General features: G+C 41.4%; 1 protein-coding gene across 1 annotated transcript in view; it reads right to left on the bottom strand.

The window, feature by feature from the left end:
- Positions 1-26,878, bottom strand: part of LOC142493885 (cysteine-rich venom protein-like) — a 49,674-nt gene extending 22,796 nt beyond the window's left edge. Inside the window, exons 1-6 of the mRNA XM_075598581.1 lie at positions 26,688-26,878; positions 25,142-25,203; positions 19,506-19,613; positions 5,898-5,988; positions 3,707-3,852; positions 1,971-2,065 (exon numbers count right to left, since the gene is read on the bottom strand). Of these exons, the coding sequence (XP_075454696.1) occupies positions 1,971-2,065; positions 3,707-3,852; positions 5,898-5,988; positions 19,506-19,613; positions 25,142-25,201 (500 nt within the window). The 5' untranslated portion in view covers positions 25,202-25,203; positions 26,688-26,878. The remainder of the gene's footprint in view (positions 1-1,970; positions 2,066-3,706; positions 3,853-5,897; positions 5,989-19,505; positions 19,614-25,141; positions 25,204-26,687) is intronic.
- Between the last annotated feature and the right edge of the window lie 469 nt (positions 26,879-27,347).

Below are 27,347 nucleotides of genomic sequence, written 5' to 3'. Positions count from 1 at the left end.
AATTTCTTACATGTAAGTGAGCTTTGTTAGCAATTATTCTTTTTCCATTTTTATACTGATCGGTGTTTGAGCCTGACTGTTCTTGTCTTCTATTTTATTTATCTAAGGATCCCCTTTCTGGAGAAGAGCCGAGGAACCCAAGCTCTTATAGACTGAGCACACCACTAAAAGATTAATGGCAATTTTCTACATATGAGGACTAGTTGAGCACAGTTATTCTTGTGTATGTGTATATATTTTAAAGAGCAAGCCCTGTGAGTTCCGGCCATTAATATTGTAGATTATTGTTTAATATAAGAAATGGAAAATAAGACCCCAGTGGAATTGTAATTATTTATCTAATATTTAATTACTATTTAGGCTCCATGTAAATATAAATTCAATATTGATACAAAATTCCACTTTAATTTAATATACAGTATATTTTTTTTATTTTGATGTATATAGGATGATGAAATTCACATATTCTGTCATAATTCAAAATAAGTCCAGAGTCAAAAAAACAAATCAAACTTTAGGCAAAGCCGAACCAACGCCACAATTCAAATATTTTTTAGAGGTAAAACAAAGAAAACAGGTCAAATGTGCAGTTCTAAAAATGAGACACCTATGCCCAAAGACTGCCCTATTTTTGGAGGAATGTAGTATTGGCTCACCCAAAACATAAAGGAGTTAATTAATTAATTGGCAATTGTGCAGCTTAGTGTCCTGTTCGGCAATAGCACCGTTTCATTAATAACCCAATACAAGGCATATTTACTCAGAGTTGACATGCCATGAGACACTTTTCAGCACTGGAAGGGACCGTGCAGCTCATTCACTTCCAGTGCTTCACAGTGTCTATTGACATAGCACTGCTTAGTAACTATGGCCCTAAATCATCAATCAAAAATCTGTGCTGCTAATGAGACCTAATTGCTTTGTTGCATTTCGTAATGATGCAGATCACTTTTACTTTTCATTCTGTATACTTGCTAAATAATATATTCATAAAACGGTTTATAAGTCCATTGACTTTTTCATTATTTGTTTCTTACTGTTAGAAATGGGCGAATGTGGCAAAATTCGATCCTCAAATTCTTTGCAGTGTTTTTGAAGAAATTCAATTCACCGTCAAATATTCAACCTTGAATTTGATATGGAAGAATTTAGGCAAATGTACCTAAACTCGTTGCTGTATTCGCTTCACCGGTACCTTTTTTTGAATGTCCTAACATTCGATCAGCGAATGTTAAAATGAATATTCGATATTCAGTTGATTTTATCGATCCACACAAATAGACCCTAGGGCAGACATCCTCACTTTAGTGGGGGGGGGGGGGCAAAAGTGAACAATAAGCGCGTGCAAAGTTTTTTTTTTTTTAAAGAGGCGAATGTGCCCGGTTTGGAGATTGAGCTGCAAATATTCGAGCCTGCGGAGTCGAATGTCTGCAAATAATTTGCACAGCTTTACTTACTGTCCCTTTTCAATACAGTATGTTATTCCTTGCACTGTATATGTCAGCATGCTAAGTCATCCTTTGGTTTGGGTCTGTTATGCACCACACAAATGTTCCACAAAGGAGTCAAGGTCAGCCACTGAATACAATACTACTGTACCTTCTTTCTTAACTATCTTGCTTGCTAGCATTTTGTTGCATGGTAAAAAGACGCCAGCGACAGACACTGAATTGCAGTAAGCCACAAGAAGATAGGATTTAGCGGTTGTGCGCCCAAGCTCTAATTATATATTCTACTGAAAATATATTTACATTTTACACTCGAAACATATACAGTAAAGATTGAAAGCTTTGGAATGACTAGAGAGTTACTGTAAGATGTGTCTTTAATGGTAAAATTGCCTGTTGATGTTGCTGCAGATTGTCCTACTGTATGTCAGTAGTAGTAATTGTGGTGACACTACCTGTCAGGAGCCTATCTCTAGTCTAGACACTGATTGTGTTGCATTTAGATATGCACTGTATACTTACGATGGCCAATAACTGCACACATAAAAATATTGGTATTCACTGTTTTCACAATAAGCATACGCACATCCTAATTGATATGTTCTATACCAGACAACCTTTTGAAATAAAAATAAAAAGATAACATGTTAGTCGTCTTATTCTTACACAGATAACAATAGAAACACAATACAGCACAAGGTATGATTATAGTAATTACTTGAAATGGACATCATATTGCTTTATTAACAAGGTTCATTTGGAGGCTGAAAAGTCTTATTGAAGTTTGCAATTTCCTTAACTTCTGTGGGAACATGTCAAGTAAAAATGTGCAACCAATTCAGAGAACATTTTGAATAGTAATTCCCTAGACCCCAACGTGGCTTCTGCCTATTTGATAACTAGTAAAGTAATCTTCTCCTGCCTATGGAACCTTTCAGCACTGTTCAAATGAATGGGACATTCATCTTGCCTAAAAAGAAGACAAGGGTTTCAGAGCATTTTGAGTAAGATAATATAATAAGAGTTGATACTATAATTTGCCACTGCAAATGAGGAATGAACAATATTGATTTTAAACTTATCATTTTAACAGGAATATATTAAAATATGCATCACAAACTAGCCTAAGCATATCACACAAGGGAGAAAACCTGCAATACTGACTGCCTCAATCACCATAGTGTCCCTTTCAATGTCTTACTTGTAACCTACGACCCACACAATACCCATTCCACGTACAGTATGCTTTTTTTTCATATGATGCAAATAAAAACATTTAACACTGGCTATTCTAGTATGCGATGGTAATATGAAAATATGAAATACATTGTGATAAAGTCCCACAGCATTATCGCTGACTTATGTAAATGGCGTACCGTTATAATCAATTCAACTTTTTTTTTATTTTGTAGATGCTATACGTTTAAAACCATGTGTATTGTTTTCAAATTACATAATAGTTAATGTAACATAATAAGATGGCAGTTCAAAAATGACATGTCCATTGAGTTTAATCTCTTGGCAATACTCACAAAAGACTCATATTTGCACCCTTTTTCATGTTATATGCTTATGACCTTATAAAGTTTGGTACATTATGCATGTCATCCTACAGTACCATATTCTGGTTTACACAAACCTTATTCTACCTACTGTACTGATAACACAAAATATTGCAATACAACTCAGAATTTCAGAGTTTTCATAGGATTCAATGGCAGAAACGCTGACTATCACAGAATACCCCACCATAACGTGCCAGCAGGAGCAGGAAGGATGGCTACATCTATATTTAATATATGAGTCATGAAATACAGATATCATTATTGTCCATATCTGTTTAATTTGGCCCAATAACAACTTGAAAAACACGAGACAATCCTGCTTTTATGCTTTCCCACTATTTCTACAGTATTTTGGAATACTGTAATTTCTAATTAAATCTCAAACAGACTTACCCCATATTACATTTCAACAAAGCTAACGGAGGTGCGAGTGCATATTAGAAAACTGTTTTGAATAATTAATGACAAAGGAAAACAGGTTTCACCTTTTATTATAGATTAATTGTCTTTTTACGCTGTAAATAGTAAGTGGCACATTTGTTCAGTGAATAACAACAACAACAACAACAAAAAAGAATACGCAATAATTTGAGTGGCTCTCGTCTTTGAACATTATTAAACTAATTGGGGTAAAAAAAAAAGAAACAAATGCAGAGATATACTATATGTAAGCTACACATTGAAAAGATGTACCTGAGTATAATGGGCAACAACCGCGTCAGATGTTATTGGTCCTTTACCATATTCGAAATCTAGAGATTCATCATACCAAACCTTAATAACGTCTCTCCATGACATAGGCGTAGGTGACTTCATTATGTTCTCTCCACAGACACCCTCTGAAAGTATAGCATGAATGAAACACTCCCATTAAGGTAATACAAAGCCACCTAGAAACATATCATTTGTTTGGAGAAAACACAAGTAGGGGCGAAAGGAGGAGAATAATATTCTTTTCATTCGAGTCATTCCTGTTTGTGCTTGCACTTTATCAATACAATGTAATGCAGAATTGGAATGGGTAATGTTTTGTTTTTATTCTGTTACATTCTTGTACATTTTAAAAAATGTGTGTTGTCATAATGCAGGCCAAGTTTGCAGTTATTGGTTACAGAACTTAACATTGCCACATTCGTACTGTATACAGTACTCCAGTTCTCTAAAATGATGAAGGTTAATACAGTATGTTGTGGAGGAAACAGAGTGCACCCCTTATAATTACATGTTTCTATAATTTTCTCGATTATTTTTCACTTTTGACAAACTGTAGATCCAAGCGCACAGAACAGCAGGTTATTGACATGATGCTTGGTGTAAATAATGCTATCTTGCTATATACTGTAGACTTATTAACGTTAAACTACAATTTACAAAGTACAATGTAATAGGTTTTCTTCACGTATTATTCATTAGTTAGTAGGAGAAAATATGATAATTTATAGTAATTCTGGGATCAATACTTTTAAAGCATTCCATAACTACAGTACAATAACTAGTATTGTTATTATTTTAATATTACGTGATTGGTGATGACAATTTATGGATATTCCCCATCTACGTATTCACAAATATTTTCTATTGGATGTATGTATATATAAAAAGAAAAGTGTACACAGCTGTTTCAGTTTGCTTTGTTTAGTTGAAAAATCTTTAGTTTCAATCATTTGATAACTTTTTTCTATCATCTGTTTAATGAAGAAAATAAACATTATCCTCCCTCTCTCCCTTTGCCCTCCCTCTGTCTCTCACCCAATCTCCCCTCCCACATTCTCTCTCTCCTCTCCTACAACCCTCTCCCCCTGCCTCTCCTTCTCATTCGGACTTCCACTCCCTATCATTCTGCCTCTATCACTCTCCCTCCTGACCTATTTCTTTCCCTTTCTCTTCCTCCTTATCCTCTTTATTTCACCCTACTCTATCCCCAACACTCCTCTCTTTGTCTCCCCATGTGGTCCCCTTTTTCCAGTCTTTCTCCTCCTGTCCCTTCCCTCTTCCTCCATTCTCATTCTCTCTCCTACATCCTTTCCCCCTCCTCTTTTCCCCTTCCCAATCTCTCCCCCTCTCTCTTTCTCCACCCCCCTCTTTTAACCTCTCTCGCCCTACTCTTCTCTCTCACCTTCTTCCCACTTCTCTCTCACCCCACTTCCTCTTTCTCTCTCCCCCTTCCCCCCTCTCTCCCTTTCTTATTCAGCCTCCCCTGCTATCTCAACTTTCTTACACCCTCCCACCAGAGGCAGATTTCAAAATCCACCACCCCTAGGCACTTGCCTGTGTCTGCCGCCTCCTTGCCGCTGCCCACCTGCTCCTTCAGAATCAAATATCAAATGACGCCAAAGATATCACCAATGTGACGCCTCACAGCGTCGCATTACCATGGTAACGTGACATCTTGCCGTAATTTTATGTTGTGACATCACAATGTCATGTTCCCATGGCAGTGAGATGCCATGTCACATTGTTTGTGACGTCTGCGCCGTAATTTGACCCTCGATTTTGAAGGAGAAGGAGGGTGACAGCAAGGAGGCGGCCGGCACAAGTAAGTAAGTGCAGTGAAGACTCTCGCAGCCTTTTCTTTTTTTATCTCCTCTCAGACAGAGATACAAAGTTGAGCTCTTCTCATAAGTTCATAATGAAGTTCTCCATTTAATGTGACAGCCAAGAACAGTGGAAAGACAATGTTTCAGGTCCCATATGGATCTTTCATCAGGTGAACTTCATTATGAATTTGTGAGTAGAGCTCAATTTTGAATCTCTGTCTTAGAGGAGACCTGCACTTTGAAGAATTTGTTTGTCTATGTTGTGTTCGCTGCACAAGCAGGATTCTCCTCACCTGAAACTGTTTCCACGCACTTTGTAATTTAGCTCTGAAACATACTTTTCTTACCATTAAGTTTCCGGAAACTTGGTGAACTATGGTTCAAAAAACATTTGGCGGACCATTTCCCAGCTATTTCTGCCAATGTCGAATTCCACGTCTTGTAAAGATACAAGAAAAATAAAATAATCATGTTGTCTATTTTTGGTCATCTTTCACATCATTCTTTTTAAAGACATTATTCTAAGAGGTCTATTCATTAAACTCCCTTAGCGTCTATATTCATTAAGCCCTTAAAACATTTACAAACTGCAATTTTTCTTCTGCAATGTGGTACTGGGTATTCAAAATGGTGACCTGGCTGTATGGATTTTTTTTTTTTTCAAGTGAAGCTGGTTTTCTAAGTGTCAGTATTAAACAAGCAGGATATCTCGATCTGTTTGTATATTGTTTATTGTGTCTGCTTGGAAGCTACCATTTTTTCCCTCTTGTGTCTGTAACAAACTTTTTTTTTCCAAGTGCAGCTTGTTTTCTAAGTGTGAGTTCTAAAAAATCAGGAGAATCAGAACACACCACGAGTATGCACAGTATACTCAACATCTGCTACTATGTTGATGTTATACAGTTTGATGGTTGCAAGGTGGTAGCTTTCTGCAAGATACCATGGGAATTAATGTCCTGTCCGATCTCTAGGCACTTATCTCTGTTGTGGGAGGAGAGTGTTTGGCTGCAGTATGAGATAGCTAGTTTTTGTGTATCCTCTTGTCCCACAAAGTTCCAGATGACTAGTGGAGTCCCACTTCATAAAAGCGGAAGTAGAGAAGAGGCAGGGAAACACTGCTGAAGGAATTGTTGAATATCTAAAGATCAGCAACTTACATACAGTATTACATGCTACAAACAGAATGAATGTACTGGGGAAAAATTATGTCAAACAAATCTAATTTATTTTTTTGACCGGGTGATCAGGCGGAAAGGAACATTTGGCTGTGGCCATCCCACCGGACCAAGTCCCTGCAGGTGTTTCACCACAAAGAGACCCTCTGCCGCAGACGCACTGCTGCAGGACCCTCCGCCACTGGCCACTTCTACTATAAGGTAAGTTTAAGGGTAGTATGTTAACTTTAGGGGTTTCAGCAAGTGGGGTACGGGATTAATTTTATTGGTTTTAGTAGTTAAGGTAGGGGGTTAACTATAGGGGTTTCAGCAGTTAGGGTAGGGGGTAAGATTAGGGTTTTTTTTTAGAGTAATGGCTAAGGTTAGGGACTCACCTTAGCGGCAAAGCAACCGGCAGTGACAGGTCCTGCAGCGAGGTAACTTGCGGCAAAACGTCGGTGGACATTTGGTTGTGGCAAAATGGCCACAACTAAATGCCCGAGACAGGTGATTAAGGTGATAAATCAGGGTGCAGCATTAGATGTGCCTGTCGCTTACTTAGGCCACGGTATGGCCTTTGACGGTGCCCAACATAGACAACTATAAACCAGTTGCAATGTTTGGATTGTATTCTAAGGTAGTAGATTGGGTAATAAATTATTATCAATAATATTATTATGAGTAGTAGTAATTTTAGAATGGAAACTAAGATATACTGTATAATATGTGCAAGGAAAAATCAAGCGCAAATAATATCACAACAGATCAAAGGTAACACAGATGATATACTATCCTTAATGAGTGCAGCTCCTGACGTAGAATTCAAACCAAATTCAATCAGCAAACGAAGGAGAAACAGGTGCGCAAATCACATCAGGACATGTAAGAGAGAGTAAAAACACCAAATAGTGCAATATTGTCTACTTCGGCAAATTAGCTTCAATGCTGGAAGTTCTATCAAATTTGTACTCACGTGTTTAACATGAAATGAGAGTGTTGTGGTTATTCAAAGTTACCAACTTATGTCTCCAGACAGGTACTCCAGATCCACATAGAGAGAGGGAAATTCCATATACAAAAAGAGGGGAAAAGCAAAATAGTATAGTACTGTTTTTAATGTTAAAAACACAAAGTATTCCACCTACATAAGTGCCTTTGTTTGAGAGCATTCAGACCGCACTGGGTCACAGGGTCAGACAAACAGCATCCGCTCCACAGCCATCACAGCAGGTACTGGGCTGATTAAAGTTATCCTCCACTCCAGATGTCATCAACAAGGGCTCCTTAGTGGTCACTGATATCACCCAACGCGCGTTTCCACTGGGGAAGACTTTACAGTGGAAACGCGCGTTGGGTGATATCAGTGACCACTAAGGAGCCCTTGTTGATGACATCTGTAGTGGAGGACAACTTTAATCAGCCCAGTATCTGCTGTGACGGCCTTGGAGCGGATGCTGTTTGCTGTGAATATTTTGTCTGACCCTGTGACCCAGTGTGGTCTGAATGCTCTCAAACAAAGACACTTATGTAAGTGGAATACTTTGTGTTTTTAACATTAAAAACAGTACTGTACTATTTTGCTTTTCCCCTCTTTTTGTATTTGGAATTTCCCCCTCTCTATGTGGATCTGGAGACATAAATTGGTAACTTTGAATAACCACAACGCTCTGATTTCACGTTAAACACGTGAGTGCAAATTTTATAGAACTTCCAGCATTGAAGCTAATTTGCTGAAGTAGACAATATTGCACTATTTGGTGTTTTTACTCTCTCTTACATGTCCTGATGTGATTTGCGCATACTGTATAATATCAATGAAACGCCAGGGGGTGGGGGAGTAAACAAAATTATTAATATTTTAGGTAGATTGGAGGAATAGTAGAGTGTGACAACTGCAATTTAATTCCAAAAAGTGGTAAATAAAGCACTTGGGTCACAAAAATCTGAAACACAATACGATGGCGTTAGGTACCATGGGGTTGGAGGTTAGACTGATCAGGGTTGGAGATGCTAGAAGGGAATAATTCCTTATATGCCACAGCCATTAGAAAGATATTGAATGGCAATAGCTGACAACAGGACAGATTAGAGCAAATTAGGCAAAGGTGTATGTTGTGGAGATGTCAATATGTGCCATTTTTATACATATAGTAGGTAAGTCTTGAGTACAGCGAACCTGGTAGATTTTAATTAAAGTACATCAAACTGCATGCCTAATTTTGCCTTGACAATTTAGAAATTTTATAAATAGACTGTTAAGTGTCTTGCTGGATGTAACAAACAATGCACAAAAAAGAGAGTATGCAGAATAATTTCAGATTAAAAAGCATGGTTGAGATTAAAAGGATTTTTTGATTTTGTTTAAATCAGAGCTTTAATGTGTGACCGAGAGTTATTTATTCAGATCTTCCAAAACTGGGAGATTCTAGTAAATGTAGCTCTATGGGGGCAAATTTAGAGCAAAACAGACTGGAATTGCATAATTTTTATATTCTGCTTCTTTGCATCAATACCGTTGTGAGGATTCGGGGATCGCGGCGCTCAAAGCGCGACTCCTCATACTTGTAACCTGCTTCTGCTGTGGTGCGCCCCCCTCGCCGACGCCAGTCACCTCGCGCTGCCCTGGGGGTTCCCCGTCGCCTTCGGTGGTCCGCCTCTGCTCCGCGGCCGCCTCTCCCTCATGCGGCTGCCATTTGTCCCGGGCATGCGCATCAACAGCGCGTGCCGGGTGAAGATAATTTATTCACTGATCTAGCAGGCAAACCATGCCCCCAACTGACGAACAGGCTATTTCCCCTGACCAAACTATCTCACCTGCCTGCCAATCAAGGGGACCTATCCTGGACAGCTCCATACACTCCTCCAGTTCCGCTTCCTCTTCCTATTCGCCAGCCTCACTATATTATGCCTGTCCTACCATTTCCACATCGCTCGACATAGTCTCCACTTGTGGATCACTACGCTGGCACTTTCTCTCTTTACTCACTTAGGTCACGTTTTGGTTTGGCGGACGTCTATCTCTGGCTCTTGCTCCCTGCTTGGACACCGACCTTCCGGAATTCTCCAATCCCTGACCTTGGCTAACGGCAACGACGACGGCACTTCTTTACCGGTACCGGCAAGTATTGCTAAAGCTAAACACCACCTGGCCTGGCAACGGCTAAACCACCACACTCCGGACACGCTCCTTTTGATGCGGGTGCGTACTCATATACGTCCCACACCTCGGTATAAGGGACGGGTCTGGTCTGCGGGCAGCACCGGCATAACATTATGTGGAGCCCACAAGACACAGACCAGACTGATGGTCTACTGTATGATGACGGCCATGTACCAACAAATCCAGGCCTTAATGGATCAAGTGGCTCTCCTCTCCCAACTGGTACAGGACCTTTCTCTTCAGGCACCACATGTGGCTGCACTGCCGGCGCAGTCAAATCCGGTATCCACTTCGTCCCCCGGTCCGAAGATTCCGGCTCCGAAGCCCTATGTGGGGGATCCGCATGCCTGTCGTGGTTTTCTCAATCAATGCGAGATCAAGTTCGAGGTGGCTCCGCAACAGTATTCCACTGGTCGTAAAAAGGTGGCTTACGTTTACAGCCTGCTCACATGTAATGCACTGGCATGGGCCTCCCCGATCTGGGAACTACGTCCCGATATTACACGTGATTACGCAGCCTTTAGACAAGATTTTCTTCGATACCCACGCACGCCAAGTGACTGCTTCTGACTCCCTTCTACAGCTCTCACAGGGACGTCGGCCTGTGTCCCAATACGCCTAGGAGTTCAGGACCATAGCAGCTGAGACGCGATGGGATCAGGAGGCTTTAGTTTCTGCCTTCTGGAGAGGCTTATCGGATTCGGTGAAGGACGAACTTGCTTCTCAACCCAGGCCAGAAATTCTGGAGGACCTTATCATCCAAGACATTCGTATGGATCAGCGACTTCAGGTACGCCGCGCTCAGTGCCAGCAACCCCGGTCTACGCCTTTTCATGCTCCTTTATCCAGGTTCTCTACTATCTCGGGACCCGCCTTCTCCCCTCTGCCTGCTCTGGAAGCCCCGGAGCCGATGCAACTCGGAGTCCAGCGTCCTCGAGTACCTTACGACAATTGCGCCCAACCGGAGATTCGTGTTACCAATGCGGATCTTCTGAGCATCTGACTCGTGACTGTCCACCGTCTCCGGGAAACGACCAAACCCAGTGGGTAAGAAGGAGCTCTCTCTGGGTGCTAAATCTTCTCGTCCCCTTTCCAGGAGGGAACTTCCAAAGAAATTGACCTTTCCCGTTTCCCTCTCTGGTCCTACCATCCGCACCTCCACAGCAGCAATTATCGATTCCGGTGCAGGAGGGAACTTCATGGACCAGACCTTCTCTGAACAGAATCAGATCACACTCTCTAAGAAGAGGTCTCCCGTTGCCTTAGTCGGGATTGATAATCGGCCACTCACCCCGGCATATATCTCCTTGGAGACCGGGCCCATCACCCTTTCTTCTCACTCCCACAAGGAAGCAATGGATTTTGACGTGATTCATGCTCCTGGTACACCGGTCACACTTGGCCTGCCCTGGTTGCAGAAGCACAATCCGCACATCGATTGGGTATCTCCTAATCCCATTATTTGGAGGTCAAGGTCAGAGGAATCTTCTTCGTCTACGGAATGCCCTCTCCTTATGCAATTTTTTTGGATGTTTTTAGCAAAATGCAATCTGAGCTCCTACCCCCTCATCGTTCATACGACTGTCCGATTGACCTGGTACCTGGATACACCTTGCCCAAATCGAAATCCTACCCCCTCTCGTTGCCTGAGATGTAAGCCATGGATGAATATATTCGCGAGAACTTGAAGCGGGGCTTCATACATCATTCCAACTCTCCCGTGGGGGCTGGATTCTTCATCGTTAAGAAGAAGTATGTTTCTCTCAGACCGTGTATTGATTACCGGGGCCTGAACCACATTATGGTGAAGAATCGTTATCCACTCTCACTCATATCCGAACTCTTCGATAGACTTCAAGGGGCCAACCTCTTTACCAAACTTGACCTTCGTGGGGCATATAATCTCATCCGCATCAGGGAGGGCGACGAGTGGAAAACTGCTTTCAACACCCGTAGCGGGCACTACGAATATCTCGTGATGCCCTTCGGGTTTATGTAACGCACCGGCGGTTTTTCAGCACTTTATCAATGATATCTTTCGGGTTGTCCTTAACCGCTTTGTAATCGTCTATCTGGATGACAGCCTTATTTTTTCAAAGAACTTACAGGACCATATCATCCATACGAAGTTTGTGCTCTCTCGCCTCCGAGAGAACCGGTTGTTTGCCAAAATGGAGAAATGCCTTTTGCACCAGTCTACCACTTCCTTTCTTGGGTACATTATCTCCATCAGGGGCTTGGCCATGGACCCAGAGAAATTTAAAGCCGTAGTGGATTGGCCGCAACCCGTATCCCTCAAATCTATTCAGCGATTTTTAGGGTTGTCTAACTATTACCGGAAATTTATTCGCAATTTTTCCACCATCATCGCTCCTATCACCGTACTGACCCAAAAAGGTGCAGATACTTCATCTTGGTCTCCCGAGGATGTCACGGCTTTCAAAGCATTGAATCAAGCTTTCGTCTCTGCTCCCATCATCCGACATCCAAACATTAATTTTTCATTCACCCTATAGGTTGATGCTTCGGACTATGGGGCTGGTGCGGTTCTATCTCAGAGATTTTCTCCCCAGGACAAACTTCACCCTTGCGGGTTCTTCTCTAAGAAGTTTACTCCAGCAGAGAGAAACTACGATGTGGGTAATAGGGAACTTTTGGCTGTCAAATTGGCTCTTCATGAATGGAGGCATCTTCTGGAGGGGTCAAAAGAGCCATTCACGATTCTCACTGACCACAAAAACCTGTTGTACATCGAGAATTTCCGCCGCTTTGGTCCTTGCCAAGCTCGCTGGTCGTTATTTTTCTCCAGGTTTAACTTTATTCTGTCATACATTCCCGGCACCAAAAACGTCAAGGCAGATGCCCTCTCTAGACAATATTCTTCTGAAGAGAGACCGGAAAAAAACACTGAGCCTATCCTTCCTAAACAAAGATTCCTCGCAGTCGCTGCGTTCAAGAATCTTGAGAAAATCATCTAGTCTCAAAAACACCTTCAGACTGGTCTTGAGGTTCCGAAGGACACCTTGTACGTAGAGCCCAAGTTCATTCCTGAGATACTCGATTGGGGACATGCTTCCCGCTCTGCAGGACATCCTGTATTCAAGAAAACTTTGGATCTCATCCGTCGCACCTTCTGGTGGCCCAATATGGCCAAATCCATTCTTGAATTTACACGGGCCTGTCCGGGATGTGCATGCAATAAAATTCCTCATCAGAAACCCCATGGTCTTCTTTTACCTTTACCAATTCCGGAGCGCCCCTGGTCACACATATCCATGGACTTTATTGTTGAATTGCCTAGGTCGAATGGCATGAACACCATTCTAGTAGTGGTGAATCGGTTTTCCAAGATGGCACATTTTATTCCTCTCAAAGGATTACCCTCCTCACCCACCCTAGTCAATATCTTCTCCAAATAAATTTTTCAGATCCATGGTATACCCACATCCATCGTGTCGGATCGTGGCTCTCAATTTGTTTCCACATTTTGGAGGATCTTCACCAGAAGACTGGGCATTGCTTCCTCCTTTTCTTCGGAATATCACACCCAATCTAATGGACCGCCCGAGAGGGTTAACCAATCTCTCAAGAAGTATTTAAGGTGCTTTGTCTCTGATTCACAGGATGACTTGGCGGAATTACTTCCCTGGGCTGAGTATGCCTTTTATTCCTCCAGGAACGAGTCCGCTCGGGAGACGCCTTTCTTTATCAATTATGGATTCCACCCGGCTCGCCTACCTATTTCTAATATCTCCTCTGGAGTACCAGCCGTGGACGAACACATCTCCCTCCTACAGGACTCTTGGTCTAGAATTCAATCGGCACTTCAAAAGTCCTCTCTGACGTCTAAAACCCAGACTGATCGTCATCGCCGACCTGCACCCAACTACAAACCCGGGGACAAGGTTTGGCCATTAACCAAGAATATCCATCTCAAGACCCCTTCCCCCAAATTGGCACCTAGGTTTCTGGGTCCTTTTCCTATCACGGAGCAGGTAAATCCGGTCTCCTTCCGACTTCAATTACCTCAAAGCATGAGAATCTCGAATGTCTTTCACACTTCGCTTCTCAAGCCGTTCATCTCCAGTGCTCTCTTTCTGGACCACACTCTTAAACCAGACCCAGTGATTGTACAGGGCAACGAAGAGTACGAGGTCCAAGCTTTACTAGATTCCCATCTTTCGAGAGGTAAGGTCCACTTCTTGGTCCATTGGAAGGGTTTTGGACCCGAAGAAAGGTCATGTGTACCTCTTAAAGACATTCATGCACCCGGACTTCTCAAACCTTTCCAAAATAAGTTTCCGTCTAAGCCTTTTGAGGATCGTCCTGAGGCCAACCTTGAGGTGGGGGTACTGTGAGGATTCAGGGATTGCAGCGCTCACAGCGCAACCCCTCCTCATCCTCGTTACCTGCTTCTGCCGTGGTGCGCCCCCCTCGCCGACGCCAGTCACCTCGCGCTATCCTGGGGGTTCCCTGTCGCCTCCGGCGGTCCGCCTCTGCTCCGCGGCCGCCTCTCCTTCATGCGGCTGCCATTTGTCCTGGGCGCGTGCATAAACAGCGCGCGCCGGGTGAAGATAATTTATTCACTGCTGTAGCAGTGAAACCACGCCCCCAACTGACGAACAGGCTATTTCCCCAGACCAAACTATCTCACCTGCCTGCCAATCAAGGGGATCTATCCTGGAAAGCTCCATACACTCCTCCAGGTGCGCCCCCTCTTCCTATTCGCCAGCCTCACTATATTATGCCTGTCCTACCATTTCCACATCGCTCGACATAGTGTCCACTTGTGGATCACTACGCTGGCACTTTCTCTCTTTACTCACTCAGGTCATGACTTGGTTTGGTGGACATCTACAGTAGAGGCAACTCTTATTTGAACAAAAACCAGTGGCAATTCCCCAAAAAACCCAGGAAACACCCAGGTACATTCTGAATACATGCCTTAAACTTTCCTTAAACTAGCCCCAGCATTTCTGCATTGATTAATGGCCTATCAGATTAACAGCGGGGGTCCCTGGCAGTCCCATTCAAACTGAATTGGACTGCCAGGGATCCCTGCTGTGTTAATCCTATGGGTCGTTAGTCAATGCAGAAATGCCTTAAATGTGCCTCAAACTAGCCCAGAACATACCCAGCACATACCCAGCATGTAACACGGCTAGTTTACGGCAAATGTTAGAATAAACGTTGCCTCTACTGTATCTCTGGCTCTTGCTCCCTGCTTGGACACCGACCTTTCGGAATTCTCCAATCCCTGACCTTGGCTAACGGCAACGACGACGGCACTTCTTTACCGGTACCGGCAAGTATTGCTAAAGCTAAACACCACCTGGCCTGGCAACTTTTAAACCACCACACTCCGGACACGCTTCTTTTGATGCGGGTGCATACTCATATACGTCCAACACCTCGGTATAAGGGACGGGTCTGGTCTGCGGGCAGCACCGGCATAACATAACCAGAGCCCACAAGACACAGACCAGACTGTCTGCGTAACAACCATATGGTCTTTGCTCTAAGATTTGCTCCATGTGCATCAGTTTGCTCTATGAGTAAAATATAAGCAAACATAATAAAATTGAAAGTATATGTAGCCCTCTATCCCCCTAGGGTAAAGAGTCTACGGGTGCTGACTTTACCTGTTGGCTCATGGATATCCCAAACCTACGCCACGGGGAGCCCGGGTTGAAACAACAATATAACTCGATACAGCGCCTCCACCTGGGAGGGATCCCAACATAGTGGGAGGAGCCTCTCACAGGAACCACAATACTGATATTCACACACAGTATATGATAAGAATAACCTTTTACTAAAGAACATGCAAATAGACAGTGTTAAGCGGATAATAACTCTACTGGTTACAGCTATCACTTCGCCTCGCAGGGCCTTATCCCACCACCGTGTAACCCACTGTGTCCACCGTACCTGAGGGGCCCTCGGGCACCCAATCACCCTGGTGTCCACAAGAATAACAGCCCCACCCTTGTATTTGGTCAGTGCTGCCAAAATGGTGTGTGTACTCTGTTGGTGCACTTATGATATAGGTACCTGCCGGGTGCTCCATCACCCGGGTGCGTCTGCCGATCCAGCGATGGTCCTCCGTGACGAGTCCGCCTCCGTGTAGGGTGGTTTCCCATGGTATGGTCCCACACGAAGATAGTCACTTACTCCTGTTCTGATGATCTGGTCTCAGACCACTGCTCTCCAGTGCTGCGCAATGTTGCAATTGTGTCCCTGTCATAAAAAGCTAATGGGGTAGTGTCCCTACCTAAGGCCCTGTCCCTGTCGCTTCCACACTCTTACCAGGGGAGTCGGGGCCTACCTGGGGTCTAGGGGGATGTCTGGCCTAGTGCAGGAATCACAGACCCCCTGCACACCAACACCCTCCCTTGTCTGTGTCCAAGCTCCGACTATCAGCTCGCAAAAACCTCTTCCTGGCTGCCCGTGATAATCGCCGCCCTATTGGTCTGTTGTGCCCATGTGACTGGATGCCCCATTGCATGCTGGGGTCTGTAGTCCCCGCATAGCTGATCCCTATCAGTCCCCACGTGCGCCTTGGATACTGCACATGTGCGACTGGGTACTGGCCGCAGGAGTTCTTCCTGCGCATGGGCAACCGCACGCATGCAACTTCACATTTACTCCTACCAACCATTTCAACCAAGTACTGCCATCTGCTGCACTTATTCCCTCACCTGCTGTCTCTGTAAATGTCCCAACATACCACTTAGATTGTAAGCTCTCCGGGGCAGGGATTTCCTTTCCTATTGTCTGACTTTGTTGCACTTATTGTAATATTATTCCCTGTACTGTATTGTCTTTGTAAAGCGAGTACACTATGGGCACTATATAAATAAAAAAAATATATATACATCCATCCATACATACATACATACTGTACACCCCATCCATGTTGCGTTCTTAAAAAATGTTGCTGTATAAAGAAATGAATTTGAGACTGAGCCCCATCATCATCTTCATCTGATTGATGTGATATTTAAATCTGAGGTCCATGTTACCTGCAGAATCAGAGAAAGTTGTTCCTGGAACTTTACCCAAGAAATCTGGTGACAGGTCAAACGGGTAAGTAATAGTCATGTGTTCTTTCTCTCCCTGTAATAGCCATGACTTCTGAAATTTGGAGCACAGTAAAGGAGCTTACACCTCTCCACCCCACCCTTTCCATACTGAACAATCACATTTGTGCAACATTCTGCTGAGATTAAAAAACGGCAACCATGAGATAAGTGATTACATATCATGTCTGACAAAATAGCAAACAAGTCCACCTCTGTTGTTTGGACAGTGTTCTTTCCTAACCTAAAGACTTGATTTGCCGTACACTACGGTGGACATTGTTTGTCACTTTTATACCCACCATAACTTTCCTTGTGTCTGGTTGTAATGACTACCACCTTCACATTGCTTAGCCAGTAAACCATCTTTACTCAGACCTAAAAGTAGAGATGGGCGAATCAGGCCACATCCGTTTCCCCGATTTTTCTTGCTTTCACTTTTTCCCCCAAAATACGTTTTGCGGTGGAAAATCCGCAAACAAATTTGGTCGTCTTTAATCCACGTGGATTCATCAAAAACCCCAATTAGATACAATCCATTGACGTATTTGAAGAATCCAATCTGCGGATTCAGCAATCCGTTGGTGGATTCTTAAATAATAATAAAGAAATCCTTAAAACGTGAATCACCCTTTTTGAGATTGGACCAGAGGAACCGGCCGATACGCTCTGAATCCAAATTCGACAAAAATTTTCGCCCATCTCTACTCCCCCCTTCTGTCCTAGTTTGCACAGGTAGGACAACCAGGCACTTTCACCCCTCTTACAGTACGCCACTTTCAGAGACATCATTCGCTCTATTATGAGTCAGAAAAATAAAGTGACACTGACAGTGCAGGAAGATGTGGAATTGGCATGTACTATCCATCATTATTTGATTTTCCATCTCCAAAACAACTGTTTTAAACCATCCCTAATCTTTTCTATTGAATCCTCTATTGAACCCTCGGCACTGTGACTGATGCTGAGATGCTGACTGAAGAGAAAGTCTCAGTCCTTCAAATTTCTCCAAGCTACAATTTTGAAATAGCCATAGAATATTATACTAGACACCCATTACAAATTCATGTGATATGTGCCATATATCAGCTATCTATTATGTAGTCTTTCAAAGGATAACAGAGATCTGTTACCAATTACCACAATCTCTGTTACCAATTACCACAAAACGAAATGTGGGCATTTGCCCATTCCTTTGTTTAAGGGGGGAGGTTTGGAGGGAGAGGCAGTGAGTGAAGGGGTAGTGGTCCCGGGGTGTGTGGTTAGGCCTCTCGAGTGGGTAGTGGTAAGGGTAAACACCTTCCTTACATTGGCGGTAGTAACCACAACCCTCCCAGTGGGCCTAACCACCCACTCTGGTGAGACTACTGTACCTCCTTCACCACCTCCTCTACCCCTTACCTTAGTGCACAGTAATTTGGAGTATAGAGTCACATAACAGATTTCGTATGTGCCAGTGTGTTTAATGATGATGATGTACAACTACTGCAAGGTAACACTCTAGTTACATTTCTCAAAAAGAATGTACAATACCTACTGTACTCCAAAAAGTCTAAAATACAGAAACAAAGGTAGATGAAGCATTCTATTAACAGGCACATCTAAATTTGACCTGCCAATTTGCAATCCAGTAAATTATGTGGATAGACTTCCAACAAACAAAATGGTGTGAATTTGTTGGTTGACTTACCGCACTGTATGTAAAAACAGAGAGTAATGAATTGGAAGTATATGTATGTAAACAATGTATACATATATTTTTTATTTATATTGCATCAAAAATGTATGTAGACAATAGAATACAGGGAATTATAATACAATAAGCGCAACAAACTTAAAATCACAATTGGAATTGGATTGGAATTTTAAACCCTGCTTCACCTGTAAGTGGTATGTTATGAGACTTACAGAGACTGAGATACTTTTATTAATAGAGAGCATTGGATAAACAGGGGTTTCGTGAGAAAACAGAGTTGCATTGCATGGAGCTAGAGAGGCAGAAGAATGTCGAGCCTTGAAGGAGAGGAGGAGAACTTTAAGAAGTGATACGGTATTTGATGGGAAATCAGGAGTAGAGATGAACAAATCTGCCCAAATCCGTTTCCAGGATTTTTGCTCATGTTACCCCAAAAATCCGTTTCGCAATGTAAAATCCACAAACTAATTTGCACAGTTTCAATACGCGCGGATTCATCCAAATCTTCAATTGAATATAACCATGGATAGATTTGTATTATCCAATCTGCGGATTCAGCAGTCCGTTGGCGGATTTTACAAATCCATTGAAGGGTAGATACTGTTTTACATTTATTGGGCTTAACACTGAAACAGAGAAGTTTGAATACACGAGTAGTATGTGAATGTTCTGGACTTTAAAGTAAAATATATATCTCCTAGTTAAATTGTTATTACTTTACCCATAACCACAGATTAACATTTACCAGGCAACAAAATTGTTATCCTTTTTGGTGAAAAGTTTTAAAAAGCTGTTTTCCAAGGCATCGATGAACGAAAACATGAATGCTTAGTGCTAACCTATCCACAAGGATATGGTCTTACCAATTTAAGCATGTTAGAAGCTGGTGGCTGCACATTCCTTCTGAAATCATTATGTACGTCAATTATTTCTTTCTTGGTGGCCTCTGATTCACTGGAGCCATCATCAAACTGAAAAAAGATAAAAGCTTATTTTATTTAGCCTAGGGTCACCATTTGTTTGTCTGTGTTCAGACTTGATCTTTAAGTACTGCAGTGTATGCAATGAGTATTGTACATAATATTGCTTGGGGTCTACCTGAGACTGAGTAATGTGGAATAAAGTCCTTAACCATATGTTGGTGCATATCAGTTTTTGCATTATCATAACTTTTGGTTAGATTTCACAAACATCTCTTTCTTAGTGTATACTTGAAGAACTTTTCTTAACTTTATAATTTTTTTATTATTTTTGTTTTAATTCACATGCTTAACAAAAAGTCAGTGTGCAAAAAGACAAAGGCCCATGTTTACTAAGCACCACTATACTATAAAACATGTTCTCATTAATCTGTTCTTCAGTTTAATACTATTTTTGTATCCCCTAATCTAGCTTGGTTTGGCTATTCTTACAGATGTAGCAGCCTTTTCTCTACCCATCATTGTAAAAAAGCACGGCCAGTTTGTAGAAAACTCAGTGAGATGGTCCACAACAGGCTGTAATGGACCATCGGCTTAACACAGCGAGGGTCCTGTGTGAATTCTTCCGGGTTTCACCTGTCTGTAAGAGACGTGAAGTAAGGGATAGACTGAATCAGTCACTCTCCCTGCACGCGTCTAACAGGCAATCGTGGGGCTTTAAATTTATATAGTATTGTAGCAGGGATCTCCGGAGGGATATTCCGGCGGCCATGTTTAAATTCTCCCGTGTCACCGCCCACGTAACCGGGGGATTTAAACAAACCAGAGGGATACAGGAACCCTATAACGGGTCCTGTAATTCGGGAAGCAGGGGTTCCCTGGACCTGACATCAATGCGATTCAGCTCCAAAGACACCCTGCTACAATACTGTATTATTAAAATAAAAACAGCTTCATTACCTAAGCGGCTAACCATTAAGGAAATGAAGGGGTTAAGCAAGAATACCTGGTTTATTGGTGGAAGAGGGGGTGAGTGAAGGAAGTAGTTGCCCCAGGGTGGGTTGTAAGCCCTACTGGGAAGGTTACAGGAGTACCCACTACAGTAATGAAAGGGCTAACCCATCCCACTGCTCACACGAGACCTAACCACCCGCCCTGGGGCAACTACCCCCTTCACCCACCTCTGCCCCAATAAACATTACAATACAAAAACAATACAATGAACAACCGCCTCCCCCACCCTCCTGCCCCCGTCCCCCAGCACATACAGTACAGTAGTGGACAAAATCCCTATTATCCATATCTGGATAATAGCTCATTTGAAACCAGAGACATAACATAAAACACAGACAAAGCTCAGTGCACATCCAGAAAAACTTATATACGGTACAGTGCCTAAATATACATGTATAAATAACTAATAAATAAAATGGTCTTTTAGTTTAACATTTTGGCCAAATTGTTGTAAGCCCTTGAGCCAAACTTCACGGCAGACCACGTTCAAAGCTCACTCCATGGCATCTCCCACTATCAGGGGAACTTGCCTGCATGCAGTGTGATTGTGACAAATCTATTACAGAGTGCTTTTCCTGGTAATGTACAGGTTAATAAAAGCTTCAATCAGACTTAGAACTTTTGCAACTTATATTGACAGATTTATTATAAATCATTCTTCCTGGCAATGCACAGGTTATTAAGAATTTATATTAGTGTAGGGACCCTTGAACGTGGTCTGCCGTGAAGTTTGGCTCAAGGGCTTACAACAATTTGGCCAAAATGTTAAACTAAAAGACCATTTTATTTATTAGTTATTTATACATGTATATTTAGGCACTGTACCGTATATAAGTTTTTCTGGATGTGCACTGAGCTTTGTCTGTGTTTTATGTTATGTCTCTGGTTTTAAATATAAATTGCCATGCTCAGTAGCACTCCTCTGTGAAACTTATATGCTTATATATATGTTGTGGGTATTTTGGGGGTTCAATTTGAGCTTGTAGGTGTTCTGTATGTTTTATAATAGCTCATTTGCCCATTAAAAAAAATAAAACATAACCAAAACATTAAACAGCCAGCATATAGTAAATTAAAGTTCTACTTACCCTTGCAAGTATGAAGGCTGTCCTCGTCTTCCTCTTCTTCAGTGGGCACAAACCCCAAATCTACTGGCCACTAACCCATTATTCACATTAGCGGTTATTGACCACTATCATAATTAAGGGATTAACCCCCCTCCTGCTACCCACACAGGATGCCTAACCACCCTCTCTGGGGCAACTACCCCACCTTTACCCATTGATTGGCACAGTGGCACACCCATGCCCTATGGGGTGCAACAATGGCAGTCAATTTGCCTGCTGCAAATAAAAAACAAGCACCACATTCAATTTAATTTAAAAAAATGCCGAAAAACCAATTGATTGGCATAGTGGTACACACGTGCCCTTTTGGCATGGGTGTGCCACTATGTCAATCAATTTGTTTATAGGATTTTTTTTGATATGGGTTGCCACTATTGCAGTCAATATGCATGCTGTAAATAAAAAAACAAGCACCAAATTCAAAACACATTAAATTTCAATTTAAAACAAATTGCCCTTAAACCAATTGATTGGCACAGAGGCATAACCATGTCTATCTAACAAGCTACTGACAGCTACCACATGCAGCACTTATCATCTGAGATCTGATTCCAAAATACAGTTCATGGTCCCAAGGTCGAACAAGGTATCTGGCAGCTCCTCCTTTATTAGCGTGCACCACACAACTGGAACAATCTACCGGAGACTCTCACAGCCGCCACCAGTCTAAGTTCTTTCAAAACTAAAGCTGTCACATTTTACCATGGTCATAACTGTTACCTACGCCTATAACTTATTATCTCTTAATGTGCATGCAATGTCTTGCATATGTGACAAACGGCTTACTCCTGGGCTCCGCCGTCTGTCTGGGACTGTTAGAACACAGTCTTTTTGGGTAGGTTAAATGACGAGCGTGATGTGCTGTTCCTTTAATCAGGCTATGCCTGGTTTATTCAGTCTCAGGCACTGAGACTGCCACAGTGCAAACAACAGAAACACAAGTGAAACAAAATCCTGCTCACCTGGGCAATAACTTAATTAGGTTTTCCCTGACTCAGGGTTGAAGTGGCTTTTCCACTTCCAACAACAAAATAAGGAAGTTTGCAGTTTTAGACAAAAAAAGAGCAGAATGATTTAACCTGTTTGGGGAGAGGCTTTCCCCCTCTCTGCTTCCAGCAGCCTTCCTGCCTCCAGGCTCTTGGGGAGAGGGAAGAGGAACCAGGAAATCAGTCTTAAATACCTGATTTCTAATTAGCATGACAGGTGATAGAAATCAGGCAGCAGACAAACTCTGGTCTGGATCCCTCATCCCTCAGTTCCAGCACTTGCCAAACTGTGGGATGGAGTGCACGTATTATGAGGCTGCACTTCCAGCCTAAACAGGATAGAAACTGTTCAGTATCCTGGGAGCCCTATATATGGAATTTATTACCATCCCCTGGTTTCTGTAACACATATAATTTATAACCCTGTAACTATGTATTTGTAACCATGTACAGTATCTGTCATCATAACTCTGTGCCCAGGACATACTTGAAAACGAGAGGTAACTCTCAATGTATCAATTCCTGGTAAAACATTTTATAAATAAATAAATTAAATAAATAGGGGTAAGTTATTTTATGCATTAACTGTTTTAATTGATAATCCACTGATAAATTAGGCGATAAAAATTAAATCCGCAAGCACAGCAATTCTTTTTATTGGTGCTTGGTGCCCTGTGTTCTCGAATAACATGTTCGGAGTCAGAAAAAGAGTTGACATTTGGATGTACTGTACTGTTTCAGCATTGGATGATCACAAAACATTTCTAATGCAAATGGATTGATTTGCACTATATGTGTGAGGTGTGTTTTGTTAAAAAAGGGTGCAACATTTTTTTGCCACATATGTTGCTAATTGCAATTTTAAAACTAGGTCACATACAGTAACTAGTGTGTCCCCCAAAAAAATACCTTCCTTGATGTTCAATGTTAGAAAACAAATAAAGGAATGCACTCACAATTGGAATAAAAATGGTATAGAAATAACTGCTTGCTTTCTAAGCCGATTTGGGGATACATAAAATGATTTTATGCTATGTTGTACCCGGTTATTTATTTTGAGGTATTTTCGCTGGACAGGAGTGTTTTTACTGTTTCTTGGGGCTGCAACTACTGATTTCCTTTACAAACAGCACATCGGCAGACCAGAAAACTTTATTAATGCTTAAACTATAAGTTTATTTTAAATTTTTCCATTACGATTGGGTACAACTATTTTTCAGTGGTAAATGTCATTTCAGTCACACAGTGTGAATATATCTGTATCATTTGTATTTTGAGTTTATTAATTTACACATCACACATTATGGATCAACAATCTCTCTATTTGGAGGTTATTTTTTCCTACATCCCCAAAAGATAATATGGGTCCCTAGCACTCCCCAACTTGGGTTATAGACAATAGCAAGTGGCATCTGTTAATGGGTGTAGTTTACTCAGTGCATATATTTTGTTTTTCATCTACATAACTAATGTAACCTGCGGTTGTGGTCATATCACAATGGTAATTTGTTTTGCAAACGTTGCCATTTTTTTCACACTTTTTTCACAAAACAGTGGAAATTTAACAGACTTCGCAAACTATTGCAAAAAGTTTGCACATCTATAGTAAATGTTTTTTTTAGTACTATCACTAGATGACTCGTTTTTGACCGAGTTTGCAAACAATGCAACATTTTTCCCTTCTTTAATTCACAAAAAAGTTGTGAATCGGTCCAGTCAAAGTATGGTGAAAATGTGGCAATCTTTTCAACTACAGTATGATACTAACTCTCCTGCAGAGTCTGAAATATGGGTTTTGATGGAGAAGAGAAAATGTTTGGCCAATCAGTTGCGAATTGTGACTGAGATGCAATTCATTGGCAAAACTGTGATCTGATGAAAAACATATGTGATTTTGTAGAAACTTTTACCCCGTAAATATTCTGTGAAATTGTCCTTCAGGAGTCTATTCATTTTTTTTTTTTTAATTTGTTTGAGAATGCATTTTGGAAAGTTCTGTACATCTTTAACACCATATAGCAGGGATGGAAAAAACAAGTCCTCAAGGGCCACCAACAGAAGAGGTTTCAATGATAGGAGGAATTTCCTAAAAACCTAAATTCTTGGTTGCCCATCAGGACTGGAGTTTGCTACCCGTGCCATTTAGGTTTTCATTACTATGTTAGAGAGTAATTCAAATGTAATTGCTTCTTTAAAAAAATAAATCTGTAGTGCTGGTTAATGGCAGGTTAGGATGGATAGTGTAGGAGTTAAGCTAAATGTTTCTAAAAAAAATAATCATCCTAATTATATCACATGCGTCTTCATTTTATATTTTTCCGTATTATTCGTGACAATTTTCACAGTCTTTAGTTATGGTACTTTATGTTTTTTAAAATGTATTGTTATCAATTAGCTATGTACAACAGTCAGACTAAGTGACACAACTATATTATTAATAATAAATGCCTACCTGTTCCACAGATTGATGCAGCAAAGAAGCGAACCATATAAGAATAAGAAACGTCTTCATTTCTATGGAAGAAATGCTAAAATTACGCTGAAGAGTATTATGTAAAAAGGGAATAAACACTGTGACACTATATACAGATGTAGTAAGAATTAATGTCTTGGGTGCCATGGACACTCAAGGTCATAGGACCACGGTGCTCACGGCACCTTAGTCTTAACACTGCGGGGTGTCCCAATCAGGAGCAGGGACCCCTCAGTAGCGTGATTCTAACCCCAGACTTTTGCTTGTTCGTGCACTGAGGACAGTGATTCGTGCTACATCTGTTTGAATCTGCCAATATTTGCATCTTCACTCCTTGCAAGAATATTCTGCACCATCAGTTTGCAAACGTGGAAAATGTACATCATTGTTTTCTTTTCATCTCACAAAGGCTCCTATTTTTTATCTTTTGAGGTTACGGTACTTAGAATAGTGCAATATATATATATACACCAGGGGTGCGCAATCTTTTTTCCCTGCTGGCTCTCCCCCACCCCCATCATTGTGTCCCCCCCGCCCATTCCTTACCTTGGCTCCGGCGTTCTGATATCATGACCACGTTTCCATGGCAACGCTGTATCATGTGATCCCACAGCAGCTTATGACACCGTGTTGCCATAGCCACGCATCAGAAAAGGTAAGTGAAGTTTACATAGTCTTTCGCCGCTCCTCCGTCATTAAATTGAAATGCCTTCGGGAAGCGCGCAGGGCCTCTGTAAACACTACGCCCCCAGCAGTTTGCGCACCCCTGATATACACCATTATTGTAAATTAATTATCAAAAATTTTCCTAATTTTTCGCTGTGTGCGTATGTGTGTGTGTTTAGATTTCAAAACACACACACCTGCTGTGTAATTATGCATTACATACATAAATTATACATGTACAATAGAGTTGCAGTAAAAAAGGTAAAATAAAACATAACCATTATTGATAACCTACAATTGTAGCATGCTTTATTTTCCTCTCCACAGGGCTTTTCTGGGGAAAAAGGACTACAGCAATTGTGAGCCTCAGTGAATAAAGCTCCAGGGAAAATAAAGCAGTATATATTTATATACATACAGTATTCATCTTTCCTGGTAAAATCTGCTAATTAAACAGAGTATGAATTGAATGAGATCCATATCAGCCTGTCCATCAATTTACTAAACATAAGCTTGTACTCCGACTTTAATTCAGACCTAATATTGCAAATAATACGAGTTAAATAAAATGCTGCTAGCTGTAATAAAATACTTCAATTCAAAATTATATTTGGATAATAAAATGTACGCAAATTTATGACTGTTAAATAATGTACCATAACCAACAAGTATGTTAGGTTGGAAAATAAAATCTTAAATCGAATGTAAAACAATCCTGCCCTAAAATATTCATAGCATTGCTAAAATAAATATATTTGAATATTCCAATCGTTATTTTGCCATGAAGTTATGCAATGTAAAAAGCAGTGCAACTTTATACATGTTTTAAAATGCTTCCTATAAATCATAAATGTCTTACCTTCTATTAACAGAAAGGTGGAAAGTATAAATTCAGCTTGATGTGAACGCAACAAAAATGTTCCCCAAGGAGTTACAGTATATATATATGTCGGTTCCAACAGACAAACTTTCTGTATGATGTCATTTATTGTAACCCTAAAGCCAAAGTCTGCATCAAAATATTGTTGAGCTGAATTTATGAGACATGCTCTTAAGACTTTGTTAGATAATGTTAGTGTTGGCTGACTGGCCTGGCAGTAGTCGCCTTAAAAATAACCTTTGTTTTTACTTGGTAAATAAACTTAATTAGACAATAAACATAATTGAAATCTTGATTTTATTTTAACATAAAGGAGAGGCAAATCAATTCTGAATACACAACTGGTTATACATGTGCCTCTATACTTAATATATAGCAAACAGAACTCTTATCTGCCCACACGCGTGCACACACGCACACACTCTCACTCACACTCACATACACACACTCACACACTCTCTCCCATTCTCGCAAACAAACACATAAATACACACATACACTCACACTCTTACACTCCAACAAACACACTCTTACACACACACACTTTCGCACACTCACGCTCTCAAACTATGGGGCCTATGTTAGTAGCCTTCATAAAACGTCTCGCTGGGCCTGTTACGCCGGCAGTTTTGTCAGTGT

This window comes from Ascaphus truei, chromosome 4 (genome assembly GCF_040206685.1).
Source record: "Ascaphus truei isolate aAscTru1 chromosome 4, aAscTru1.hap1, whole genome shotgun sequence".
NCBI classification, from domain to species: Eukaryota; Metazoa; Chordata; class Amphibia; order Anura; family Ascaphidae; genus Ascaphus; species Ascaphus truei.
Note: the sequence above shows the minus strand (reverse complement) of the source record. Positions and strands in the feature narration are given on the sequence as shown.